General features: G+C 41.4%; 1 protein-coding gene across 1 annotated transcript; it reads left to right on the forward strand.

Moving 5' to 3' along the window:
* Positions 1–1,797: 1,797 nt before the first annotated feature.
* Positions 1,798–12,763, forward strand: pcyt1aa (phosphate cytidylyltransferase 1A, choline a). The gene is made up of 9 exons (XM_026148857.1): positions 1,798–2,206; positions 5,929–6,042; positions 6,368–6,467; positions 6,611–6,727; positions 9,859–10,010; positions 10,205–10,283; positions 10,391–10,533; positions 10,625–10,813; positions 11,834–12,763. Exons 2-9 carry the CDS (start codon positions 5,929–5,931, stop codon positions 12,050–12,052), a joined length of 1,113 nt encoding a protein of 370 aa, XP_026004642.1. The 5' UTR covers positions 1,798–2,206; the 3' UTR covers positions 12,053–12,763.
* The last annotated feature ends 738 nt before the right edge of the window (positions 12,764–13,501 follow it).

Below are 13,501 nucleotides of genomic sequence, written 5' to 3' on the forward strand. Positions count from 1 at the left end.
CAAACTAGTAGAGAAGTTTGTGATCAAATGGTGCAAGAAGGAGACAGTGAGTCTGACGGTTTGTGACATCTGGCCAATGGTGAACATCATGCTCTAAATGCAAGGGTAAAGGTACTATTATATTATTATAATAGTACCTTTTAATAGTACCATACTAGTACCATTATTGTATCATATACTTAGAGTCTACCTGAACACTCAGACAAAGCTCCATGCAACATAAATCAGTCTGTTTTGCAGAGGGTGTAAGCTGGGCAGGAAACATGTATTTTTTAACTAAACAAGATGGTTCAGATGTAAGAAAAAGCAGTGGCTGCTTACTGCAGAGTCACTGGCCTAATCCATCTTCACCTTAGTGTCCTGCCCTGCCCCCACCCTTTCTCTAACTTTAATGCCCCTTAGGCACCTTAATTCTTCCCACTACTTGAAGGATTTTACACGCAGTATAACACAGCACAATCCACTCTGTACCTTTTACTTCAAGTCAAACAGTTTCATTGCACAACTTCAGCACTTTCTTCAAGGTATCATGTGTTTAAGGTTATTGTGGAAATTACACATTGTCTCTGGAGCTCTCTACTGGACATAAGAGGATCAGTCCCCAACTACACTAGTCCAAAACCTGGCATAAATGGGGATAAAGCACCCAATGTAATGTGCCATATCTTTCATACTTTGAGGCCAGCTTGACTGTAATCATTACCAAATTTTCTGATGCAGGAAGAAATTTGCAACCGTTGAATAAAATAAAAAATCTTGCACCAATGACCCCCCACAGTCACCATTACTCAGCCCACATAGAGCTAAAAAATACTGTTCAGTGGTGGTTATAAATTACTTACCAGAATAGGACTGTGTTCAGTACACAGATCTTTTAAGCCTTTCTATAGTAAATCAGTGAATATCTAAGCTGATTAGATTGTCATAGTTACAGTATGCCCTGCATAGATCCAGACAGTCACTACCACATTAGTCACATGCCAGCAACAGTCTTGATAATTAAGCATATCAACATGATGTAAGAATAAATTTATATTGTTAGAGAATGAAAAGGCGAGGTCTAAAGATAATACCAGTGATGTCTGTGTTGTATAATGTACTGGTCCTTGTGACTCATCATGGTAACCTATCTTGCTGGGAGGGTTTTATACTGTGACAATGCTTTATTTACTTGAGTAAGAGGGTAAGTAGGAAATTGTGTAAGCATATAACCAGGGTAGTATGACAGTGCAGATCACACTTAAGCAAAACAAAGAATAAAATGTTCGCCTGCTAATTTGTGAATAGCAAAGAAAACACACATTCATATAAAACTGTCAAAGTCATTGGAGAGATGTGTAGATAAATAGCTGAAGTTACAGAAGAAGGTGGGAGAGATAAGAAGCAAGAACTCTAATCGGAAAGAACAAGAGATCGCTTGTAGGCTGAGAACAGGACGCAGTCATTTACACTGAACATTTTTTACTGCAGGAAAGCATCCTACTGGTTGTTGTAATCAGGAAAGAGAAAGTGTGCAATGTCTTAATCTTGTGCAAGAAGTTTTACAAAGCAAGAGAGCTGATAAGAGACATGCAAAGTTTAGGGTTATACATTATGCTTATGTGTGGGACACAACAGAGAGAAGGAGAATGTTATTTATTGAAAGGGATCTTCTCATTAGGACGACTTAGAACGAAAGGACAATGACAAACTAAAGATATAGAAGGAGCGATGCAACGCAAAACGATGCCAGCTGCTGGCAAACACCAGAAAAAGAAGAAGTAGAAGAATAATTCCAGTAGGTGGCAGTCGAGTACAGTCACGGAAGCGCCCGTTGTTGTACCAGTTCCTTTAAGGATGTCCAAGTTTTGTAGTTCCTGTGTTGTTGACCTGTCAGCCTTGTAGTACAGGCTGTCACTGCTGAGAATTTGTCTGTCCTTCTGGTTGATGCGGTATTTTGACAGCGACACAGAAAATACTGGGACGTTGGACGCACAGGATTGTTCATCTTTACCGTTGTCACTTGTGCTAGCGAGCTAGCGAGCTAACGGCTAAAGTTAGCTAATAGGCGGCCAACTTTAAAAGGTAGATTGGTAACTAGCAACTGAGGGTGGCTAGCAGCGTTAGCTAGCTTTCTTGCTTTCAGCCAGCTAGCCTGCTGGCACTGCGAGGGTAGGAAGCCGCCCACTCGTGCAAGGCAGCATTCCGAAAAAAAAAACAGCGAAAGGTAAGCAAGCAGAAACTTCAAACAGATACCTGACGTTAGCTAATGTTGCGAGCCGGGATTTTTAGCCTAGTGAGGTTGGGAATTTCAGTGAGAGGCGAAAAAGTCGGCACAGCGAATTTTTTTTACTGCTGTACTTCACAACTATTATCACCAAGCCCTTTGTCAGCTGTTGGTGTCTCTCCTGTCAATAGTTGAGGTTAGATGCCTGTTGCACTCTCTGTGTCAACTTTGCATGTGTTTGCAGCCTTACTGAACAGCATTATAACTTCCCAGGGATACTAGACATTGGGAACATTGTGTTAAATGCTGTGTGGATTTCAAAGTGTGGTCGGAGGACCTTTAGTGAGCCGGGCCGGGCCAGGGCCGAGTAACTTCTGTGTTTAAACCTTACTGTACGAGCGAAGACAGCGTTGGATGTGCACACAGTTACTATTCTTAGATTTGACCCGAATTTGAACAGGTAACTTCCTGTAATCAATGATTAATCATTTGAGTCATTTGTGGAACAGTGCTGCAGTCAGTGTCTCATTTCAGTTTTTGATGTGTTTCTGGAAGATATGCAGGTTTAAGCCTGATAGTTGGCTTAAGAAAGATATCGAAAAGTCTCTTTTAGCTTTGAGAACGTAAAGAGAAATAAAGATGATTCTGTACTAGGCTAGCCAAGTATTTATAAAGCAGTTACAAAAAGAGCAACCACTGACCAAAGTGCTGGACAAAGCAATAAAATACAATTTGAATAAAGTTTAAATAAATAAAAGGCTAGAAGGCTAAACTTATAGGGTTAAGGTAATCACTACAAGTTTAATACATTATATTGTTTTCTTGGATTTGCTGAGAAGCATTGTGTTATTTAATCGTTTTACAGGTTTGATCGTGTACCTCATTTGCACAGCACTTATTCACACAGTGTTTGGCACTGGTCCCTTTGTTGCGTTCTTATTATAGCAGTCAGTTTCAGTGACGATGACATGCGCTCGTCATCTAAATCTTCTCTGTCACTGTGTGGGAGCCCTGTAGGACTTCTCAGTCCCAGTGTGCAGCTGGCAGGAGGGGGGCGTTTGTGCAAGTGCCCAGTGTTGGATCAGGTAGCTGTCACCACCAGGAATGTTGAGCTGCCATGTCCTTCACTCATTGTACTGAGTCACAGTTTCATAACTGACACAGCAGCAGATGTCCAGCCGGGGGCTATTATGACCTAATCGCAAGTTAAAAGAAACCTTTTCTTTTGCTTTTCCATTTCTTCTAAATTTATTGTAAAACTTTCAGATAATTAGGTCAGTTGTTAATGCTCTCAAATCTGGATACCAATGTTGAACTTTATTCATATATCACTTTCCAAAAACATAGTTGTGAAGTGCTTTTCATGACACAGCAAAATAGATCACTATTAAAACTTAAAAAGAAAAGTACACACAACTGTAAAAACAAAACAGCGAAAACATGATATGTACTTGAACAGTGTGTGAAATATGACGGGTGAAATAAATATATGCAATAAAGCATCAGGTTTTTTAAGTTTTGGTGTTGTCTGCATGAATTTGTTAGATGAATTTGACATAAAAGTGGTCATAAAGGGAGAACAGATAAAAACTTGTTTAAGACACAACTAGTGTTAAGTAAAAGGATAAATTGGGATTATCCTAAACTATAAACAATGCACATCTACTCTAGTTTAATAATAATATGGAGCTGGATATCTGAGTATGTCTCCTTTAAGGAAGTGCCACGGTTAATCATAAAATCTGAATATCCACTTTAATGATGTGTGGTTTGATGGAATGTGTGGAATGAGGCAGAGCTTCCACCCATAACACTAGCACACTTAGATTATAGACTTGACTTTTTTCCATATTCTGACTGTCGGGGTGGTTGGAACGTCTTTGTTTTGAATGAGTCGTGAAGCTAAATGTCATGTGATGCTAAAGAGTCTCTTTTTTTTGTTACAAGGGCACAGACACACTGCAGACAAGATACAAACACAAGACCTTCCCATATTTGTTCTCTTCTGCATGGTTGATTAATGAACATACACGTATTCGGTTGTCATTTTGGCTATGGATTATTCGTTAATAATTTTTGAAAGCAAGCATTTCTAATGTTTAATAACTTTTATAATGTGAGCTTGTTGGTTTGATAAGAGAAGCCGACCGAAGTCTCATGAGGGGATTATTCATCTTTGCAAGAAGTATTCCTTTATAGCTTCCTCCAAATATCTCAGGCTGTGCCATAAAGTTGTGGAAAGGCATCCAGCAGGCTCTTATGTGTATCACAAAGTCAGCTGAAGTCTATCAGCATAGAGTATAAAAATACGCCTACTTGTGGTGACCTGCTGACACTGGAGAAACGGGGCTGGGTTTAATGTTCCCACATGCGAGGCTAACTTGGTCTCACACGAGGCATCAGATGTAAAGGCTGAATGGGGTTAATGTTCTGTATGTTTAGGAATTAACTATGGTATGTTGGAACAGGTGGTGTTTGCTTGATTTTCACTTGACCTGTATCTCTATGGACGTGAGAATCTGTCATGGTGGTTCATACTGTGTTCTCCCGGTTTCTGGGTCAAAGGTGACTCGGCATATATCACCTGTCATAACACGACAGCTGTATAAATTTACAGTCTGTCCGTGATGTATATTATATTTTGAGTGTGCTTGTGTGCTTTAATTATGTAATACAGTTCCTACCCCCAACATAAAGTGTTACTAATAGGGCTGGGCTATATCATAACGTTCACGGTAATACCGGTGTAATGTTGGGCAACGATAAGAAAATCAAATATCGCGATAGAATATGGGTAAAACGCGCATGCGCAGTGCCTTTGTTTACATACGCACATGGCGGCGATGCAGAATGAGAAGGGCGAAAGTGGATCGTTAAATGAAACTGATGAACCAGAATTGGTTTGTAAAAATGCTGCAACTTCAGTGGTGTGGAACTGGCTTAGCTTTCATCCGTCAGATACACAACAAAGCACTATTTTTGGTAGCGCATGCTAGCGGGCCGTCGTTATTACCGTGTTTTTTTTGGAAAATACAGCACACTCAATCAATCCTTTGATTTTTCTGAAAATCGACAGTGCCCTTTATAATCCCGTGTGCCTTCTGTATGAATTCTGGTTGTGTTTACTGACCTCGAAACGATTTTATGTGGTACACGGCGCTCGAAAATCTGTCAAATGTTTCAGTACGACTTTGCTAAGCTATGAAGGTGCAATGCTCGATGATTGTCGGAGCATTACGGCTACCGTAGTCAGGCGCCTCGCCGAGTGATACGTACTTTGCTTCAACATAATATTAACGTATTGTGTGTATAACACTCGTTTTAAGTTTTTTGGATATTATACATGGTTATGCTCAGGATATGTCGGCCAATTTCCACTGGAAATGCCTTTTGGTTAAGCTGTCAGCAAGGAATTTGCATTTGCACTGTTAATTTTTTATATAACTTTAATGCACTTAAAAAAAGCTGCTTGTTTAAGTGAAAAAACATTGATGGGTTGTTTTGTTTTTTTTGCACTAATAAAGTTAAGGAGTTGTAAAGTATTTTGTCTAGCGTCAATTATCGTCAGTTATATCGTTATTGCAAATTTTCAAATGTATATCGTGATAAATATTTTTGGTCATATCGCCCTGCTCTAGTTACTAATTAACCTAGGACATGGAAAAGAGTTGAATGTGAAGTGTGGGGTGTTTAAATTGCACTTGTCTTAACCTTTGACCCAGATGGAGGCCCAAAGCTCCAGCACACTGCTGCTGTCAAGAAAGAGAAGAAGAGATGGCTCCAATGGGGAGGCCGAGGAGGGTGAACGGTTTGGGAAAATCCCCAGGTGTACTGTGGTGAGTCTTTGTGCTTTAACAGCACCGTATTTGCTGTGCAATCTTTGTGCGTAATGCTGTACAAAGTGCACACCAATGCAAAGAGCCCCAAGCAATAATACTGCAGTGTGAGATATCAGCTGATGTTTGCTGAGGAAATGTCATCCGTTCACCCTTGATGTCCACATCAGTTTATGCTGTAAGAGTCCAGGAAAGAGCAATTACATCATTTTAAAGATATGACGACAGTTTTTCTAGTATTTGTGAGGAAATTCATTTAAATAAAAAACAAAAATGCACAATTCATCCTTTATATCATCTCATTCTCCTCCAATGTCTCTTTCAGGGGCTCAGGCACCCTGTACCCTTTGCAGATGAGCTAGAGCCAGCTGATAGTAAAGCTTACAAAAGAGTCAGCATGGAAGAGGCCAAGAGGGGAACACCACGTGAGTCTGAAAGCTTAAATCTCTCACACTTTGATTGCCTCTCTGGTGCCACAGTCTTAAGTAAATTCACAGATGTGGTCAAAATGAAACCATTTGATTCTCTCTGTCCACCTCCTAATATCTTATCTCATTTGTTCGTCCAGCTGAAAGACCTGTGAGGGTCTATGCAGATGGCATCTTTGATCTTTTCCACTCAGGTCACGCCAGAGCCCTCATGCAGGCTAAATGCCTCTTCCCAAATACACATCTCATTGTTGGAGGTAAGTAGGGTTGCCAACCGTCCCTTAAAATACGGAATCGTCCCGTATTTCGAAACAAAAGTACACGTCCCGTATTGAGCTAATAAGGGACGCACTTTGTCCCGTAATACAGTGAGAATCAAAAGTAGTCTATAAATGTTTATGGAATTAACGCCTTGTTTGAAAACATAATTCCCAGCCCCTCTCCTGCTTTGTGACCAATGAGCTGACAGCACACTTATGACAATTCGAGTATGACAATTCAGATTACCGCTCATCTCATTGGTCGAGGAAAGGTCGCTTTCGGAGAAAATACCGGAAGACAACAGATGACCACAACAAGAAGCATGGCCAACAGGGAAACAAACGCCGACACTGCGGTGCAAGTCTCGGACGACAGTACACCTAAAGCTGGGCAAACACTGTGTGATTTTTTTTCAGTCACGTTATTCAGCTCCTGCTCAAACTGCACGATTGACTCACAGGGGTTAGAAGTTCATAGGTCACGATGTACTCTCACACTGTACCGCCCGATGCTCTGATGCGACCTGAGTGCTCACACTGTGCCGCTGTTGTGCCAAAGTAGTTACCCCCGCCATAAAATGAAGGTTATAACAGAAAATCTGTCGCTCTCTCTCTCTGTCTTTCACTCACACAGACACACCACCACCATCAACTTTGCTAAATTGCTAATGAAAAACACTGATCAGGCAGCTGTGATTAAGCAGCAGTGTAAATCCAACTATTTTCACGGTTGTTGTGGTCGTGATAATTTTGTGAGGCCACATCGAAAAGGCTCGGATGAGCTTTCCAAAGTTCTACAAGTTGTGCCTCCATCGCTTGTGTCCAGATCACACGCTGCACTGCCGTGCTGCTCCGTCTTTTTCACCGACGTTTACGTGTTTGCGCGCGAGCAGCTGCGGTGACACCCTCACGAGCGATTGATAATCGGGAACTGGTCGTGAGGTGTTAATCACTTCTCGTTACCCAACGTATACTACATGACGCACGATGAAGGCCAAAATCGGTCCGATCACTCAAAAATCGGCTCAAAATGGGCCTAAAACCGCACAGTGTGAGCCCAGCATTAGAGCAGCAATGTTTGTTTCCCTCAGAGAAAGGGAAGAATGGGAAAAGGAAAACACCTGGCTGGAAAAAGTTAATATGGGCATGTGCAGTGAATATCAGCGCTATGTGGCCAGAAGTGTGATAATATAATTTATTTTGTGTAATAAACAACTGCAAGGATAGATGATTACAACAAATTGATGACTAATACATAAAAGTAATACATAGGTGAATAATGATGATGAGTTATGATGCGTAATCATGGGAACAAGTGGGTTTACAAACAGGAGCAGCTGATTAGCTTTAGAAAAGCTGAAATAATACCTCAACTGAAGCCAATTGTACTAAATGCACTAAATAGAATAGAATAGAATAGAATTCAACTTTATTGTCATTGCACATGCACAGGTACAGGGCAACGAAATGCAGTTTGCATCCATCCAGAAGTGCTTTAGTGATATAGATATATTACAATATATATTAGCAATAATATAGATATGTGAGTATATTACAGAAATGGGTCTATTATGGTATGTTATAATGTACACGGTATGAAGTATGTTGTGAATATTCTATAACTATAAGTATGTACAGGCTATGAACAGGATATAAATATGAAAAACTATACAGAATATGAAATAAATAACTTTACAGAATCCGAGATATACAGCTATACAGAAATGGGAACTATGCAAGTTGTAAACAGTTGTAGGATTAAAGATTATCGAATGTACAGAATGATTATTTACACAGAGCTATACAGTAGTGCAGTTAAGATAAGTGAGGGTGTAGATAGTTTCTACAGAGGCTGTATAAAGTGCTAGTGGTTGTGAGTGGTGGTTCACTCCATGTTATTATTGTGTTTGAGGGTACAGTTGTCCATTGTGGGTGTGTGTATGTTCAGTCCATGAGTTTAACGTGGGTCAGATGTCAGGAGGCAGAGTTCAGGAGTCTGACAGCTGTGGGGAAGAAGCTGTTCCGGTACCTGGTGGTCTTAGTCCGGAGGCTCCTGTGGCGCCTCCCAGAGGGCAGGAGGGTGAAGAGTCCATGTGATGGGTGACTGGGGTCTTTGATGATTTTCCCAGCCCTTTTCAGACACCACTTCCTGTAGATGTCTTTTATGGCAGGAAGTGGTGCTCCGGCGATGCGCTGGGCAGTTTTCACGACCCTCTGCAACGCCTTCCGGTCCGAGGCAGAGCAGTTCCCGTACCAGACTGTTATACAGTTGGTCAGGATGCTCTCGATGGTGCAGCGATAGAAGTTCACCAGGATGTCTGAGGACAGGTGGTTCTTCCTCAGAGTCCTCAAGAAGAAGAGGCGCTGGTGAGCCTTCTTGACCAGCTTGGCACTGTTACAAGAATATTTTTCTTTCTATTGTTTTCTATTATTTTAAGTTAAGCAGGACAGAGTTCTTTTAAAGAAAGATTTACTTATATTCTCAAAAGTTAAGCATGACAGGCTTCTGTTTAAGAAAGAGACCTGTTTTATTGTGTTAATGTTGTCATTTTGAGCTAAAAATAAATAGCTAAATGATCATTTGTTTCACATGTGTTGATATCACAAAGAATAGAATATGCATCTACTTAAATCAACTTCAAGTCAAATGGTTAAAAAAATAATTTCACACACAAAAAAAGAGCTAGAAAATTCACCACACTGGGAAGGGTGAAGACAACTGGGTCGCCCGGTCCTGGCCACGAGGTGTCCCTTATTTATTTTTCAGGGAGTTGGCAACCCTAGAGGTAAGCTTGAGTGTGTGTTGCTGCTCTCAGCTGCTGGATGTTGTTCAACAGCTGGATATTCTTTCAGCGTTTCGTTTTTATGCTCTGTGAGCGTACGTCACATTCTGTTCCCAACTGTCTAATAAAATAAGAACAAACAGTGCGGTGGTGTTTTTAATGGCAATGCAATCAGAGATTGTTACATGATGCTCCTTGAACTTTAGTCACAGTAAATCCCTCAGCTGAAGTGTTTGAGTATTTTCTGTCTCTATGGCTTTCCCTTCTGTTTAAATCAGTTTTTCAAAGCCTCTTTTTTTTGTGGAGAAACTTTAAATTTTCACTTCTTTAAATATTTCCTGTCAGTGTGCAGCGATGACCTGACTCACAAGTACAAGGGCTTCACAGTGATGAACGAGGATGAGCGATATGATGCTATCAGACATTGCCGCTATGTGGATGAAGTAGTGCGAAACGCCCCCTGGACGTTAACGCCGGAGTTTCTTGCAAAACATCGTGTGAGTACATGACACAGAATTAAAAACCACAACTAGAAACTTTCAGTCCCTTCACTCAGAACTTGGAGTTAGCACTATAAAAATGTCTACAGTGCTAACTTTTTCCCTACTGTTTTGTTTGTTTTATTTTTGTACAGCTTGTAGATCTGAATCTCCCCTTTGTTTATCTGTGTTGCTTGTAATGACCTCTCCAGATTGACTTCGTGGCCCACGACGACATCCCATACTCCTCAGCGGGCAGTGATGATGTTTACAAGCACATTAAAGAAGCTGGTGAGCAACAGCATAATGGAGATTAGGAATGTGGTATGCAGTCAACAAGGATCAAATTGGATAAGTCCAGAAACTCTTATCGCTACAGCTTTTTCTGCTTTCTTTAGGTATGTTTGCACCCACCCAGCGGACAGAGGGCATCTCTACCTCTGACATCATCACTCGCATAGTCCGCGACTATGATGTATATGTCAGGCGCAACCTGCAGCGAGGGTACACAGCCAAGGAGCTCAACGTCAGCTTCATCAATGTACGAAACTTTGCTTTGCTCTAACCGGACGTTAAACAGACAGTGGATGTGTTCGTTAACCTGTCTCCTTTGTCACGTGCACCCTTAACAGGAGAAGAAGTACCATCTCCAGGAACGCGTGGACAAGGTGAAGAAGAAGGTGCGTGACGTAGAGGAGAAGAGCAAGGAGTTTGTCCAGAAGGTGGAGGAGAAGAGCATCGACCTGATTCAGAAATGGGAAGAGAAGTCCAGGGAGTTTATTGGAAACTTCCTGCAGATGTTTGGCCCTGAGGGAGCCTTGGTGAGGATGCTGGTTTTGTTTGGTCTTTAAACACTATTTAATGAGGAATTTGATTGGAAACATGTGCTTTTTGGCAATGTTAAACGTCTGGGAGACTTTTTCACTTGAAAGAAAGGCTTTATAGCCAGTGATGCACACATCTGCGAGGTGAGAGTATTGTTGGTGTAAATGAACAAAGCATAAACACGGTAGAAATGGTGAAGACTAAAATAACATGACTTTGTGATAGTAGGCTTCAGTCACACAGGACTGTAGACCAGTTACTGACAATGTAGGAACCACCAATGTGAGGGGAAAATGCAACTTTTGCAAGTGTCTGCTGTGCAGCCGCTCACAGTGACGTGGTATTGTTTTGATACAGGGACACAAAATATCAGTATTTTAATAAATAAATGTAAATACTCTCTGAATACTATGAACAATAGGGCTCATCTTATGCATCACCAACATCAGTTGCCAACTGGTCGGGATTACACATTTTTCCTTAGCGACTAGAGGTTACCAGGGGATGGTTAAGTCATTGATGTCTTTTATCTTTATTTTAGGTTATTAGCTCAGTCGGTTAATTCCATTGTGCATAATATGTGTGATCTACAAATCGGAACATTTAATTTTGTCCTTCAGTTGTTTGAACTCACAGGCAGGCAAAGATCCAAACTTATTTTCACTTGTCTCGGCCAAGATCTTGCCTGGGACTTTTAAATCTAAGTTTTCAGCTCATAGTTCTGATATCAGGTCGGAGTCCCAAAGCACACGTCTTCCCATATGTGACATGATGGTACTGTAGAAATGAAATGCAGTCTTAGTGTTTTTTGATAGTGTCTGGGATTTAAAGCAGAGATATAAACTTGTAACAATGAAAAAAGCCGTCAGCTGGACCATGTGTACTCTGTGTTTTTGTTACCACTGTATGTAGAAAAGTCACACTGACTTAAAATCACACGGCACAGCACATTATTCCTGCATTCAGCTGATTTGATCACCAGCTCATCTGTTCCCGCCTTTGTCTCGCCTCCACAGAAACACATGCTGAAGGAAGGACGTGGCCGCATGTTGCAGGCCATCAGTCCCAGACAAAGCCCCAGCAGCAGCCCCACCCGCGAGGAGCGCTCTCCCTCTCCCACCTTCCGTCTCCCCTTCTTCTCCAAGACCTCCCCGCCCCCCTCACCTCCCCATCACAGTGGGGCCCGCGGATACCTCATCAGCGAGGACGACGACGACGAAGACGACGAGAACTAGACTTCGTTCGCGCTCTCTGCTGTCAGGTCGCAGTCAGCTCTACTAAACTGGTAGCACTGTCGAGTAGCGTGAATTTCATTGAGCTCCTGCTTTAAATGTCTTTTTGTTTTATGGTTTTACTTTGACCTTTAGGACTTCACTGTCATTAAAACAGCCAGGTTTTTTTTTTTTTTTTAAACGGCCAATTTTATCCTATTTGTTCCTGTGTAAGGATCAGTTAAAATTATGGCTGTAGTCACTTGAGTTCTTTACAGGTAAGTTTCATTTATCTTTCACTTTGTTTGCGTTGGGGGTTTTTTTTGTGTTGTTTTTTTTAGTCACTCACTGTCACAGATATTTCACGCGGTGCACTCGTCTACCACGGTATTATTAAGGTTAGCATTGTATTGCATTAGGAGTGGGTCCCCCCGCCATGGCTTTGACACCAAATTCGGTGTCGGAAAGGTCAGCCGAGGAATCACGAAGACACTGTTGGGTATCTCGGGCTGCAGGTTGTCAGAGCAGGTCAATTAATTGAAGTTTTACGTGCCCTGGCTCATGCAACGGGGCAATTTATATTCTGCTCATACTAACAAAACAAAGACCTGGCTCTTTTTTTTATTTCTCATTGTTAAAATAACCAGGAAACTCCAGATCCTGTGTGAGCTGAATCTGAGAGTACACTTGTTCTACTAAACAGCAGCGTTTTTCCAATGTGTGTGTGTGTGTGCGCGCCTGTGTGTGCGCCTGCCTGCCTGCAATTGGGCCTGTTTTTGTCAGTGTATGCGCATGTTCGTGTGTCAAAGCTCTTAAATTGGCATGTTTGAAACGTGTTCTGTCAATATTTGCCACCTGTTTACAGATCTGGTGTAAGCTACGACTTTAATGCATATAGTAATAAATTTGCTTTTAAATCGTGTCTGCAGACGGGAAATCGGTCTTTGAAAGACTAGTTTGGGACTAGACGCCTTTCAGTGGCGTAAACAGAGGAACAGCAACAGTTTAGATGTTGATGTAGATACTTAAATGCTTATTTTTGTAGATTTTGTTTTTCACCTGTGCTGCTTCATTTTGAGCAGATAATCAACATGAGCAGCGGTGGAAAAAGTAAAATACACAACAGTCTGGTTGCCCATCTTTACAAATAAGTATTCATAAGCACAAAACAGGTTTCTTTGCTGAATAAAGCCTCCTAATGGGAAGCACACTAACACAGCAAATCATTAAAACTTAAGACAGGACTTCCACTTTCTGAGCTGGGCTTGTGTGCACCACACTTATGTAGCTACCTCCCTCCCTGAACTGATTGTTTCCGAAGACGAGCACAAAGTATGGGCATAAGGTTTCCTTTCTAAACAGAGCCATTGTCCCTGCACTGAAGCAATGTGACTTGCTCAAATATTTAAGTCCAGCCTCTGTGTGTGTTATGTCCTGTATCTTTGGGGATAAATCATGTTTTTTTTTTTTTTT

The sequence above is a fragment of the Astatotilapia calliptera genome, chromosome 18, assembly GCF_900246225.1.
Source record: "Astatotilapia calliptera chromosome 18, fAstCal1.2, whole genome shotgun sequence".
Classification (NCBI taxonomy): Eukaryota; Metazoa; Chordata; class Actinopteri; order Cichliformes; family Cichlidae; genus Astatotilapia; species Astatotilapia calliptera.

Excerpts from the sequence above, each read along its gene's own strand:
- pcyt1aa (XM_026148857.1), top strand. The coding sequence starts at position 5,929 with ATGGAGGCCCAAAGCTCCAGCACACTGCTGCTGTCAAGAAAGAGAAGA. Across the intron at positions 6,728-9,858 it reads TACACATCTCATTGTTGGAG|TGTGCAGCGATGACCTGACT; the intron begins GTAAGTAGGGTT and ends ATTTCCTGTCAG. Across the intron at positions 10,011-10,204 it reads AGTTTCTTGCAAAACATCGT|ATTGACTTCGTGGCCCACGA; the intron begins GTGAGTACATGA and ends TGACCTCTCCAG.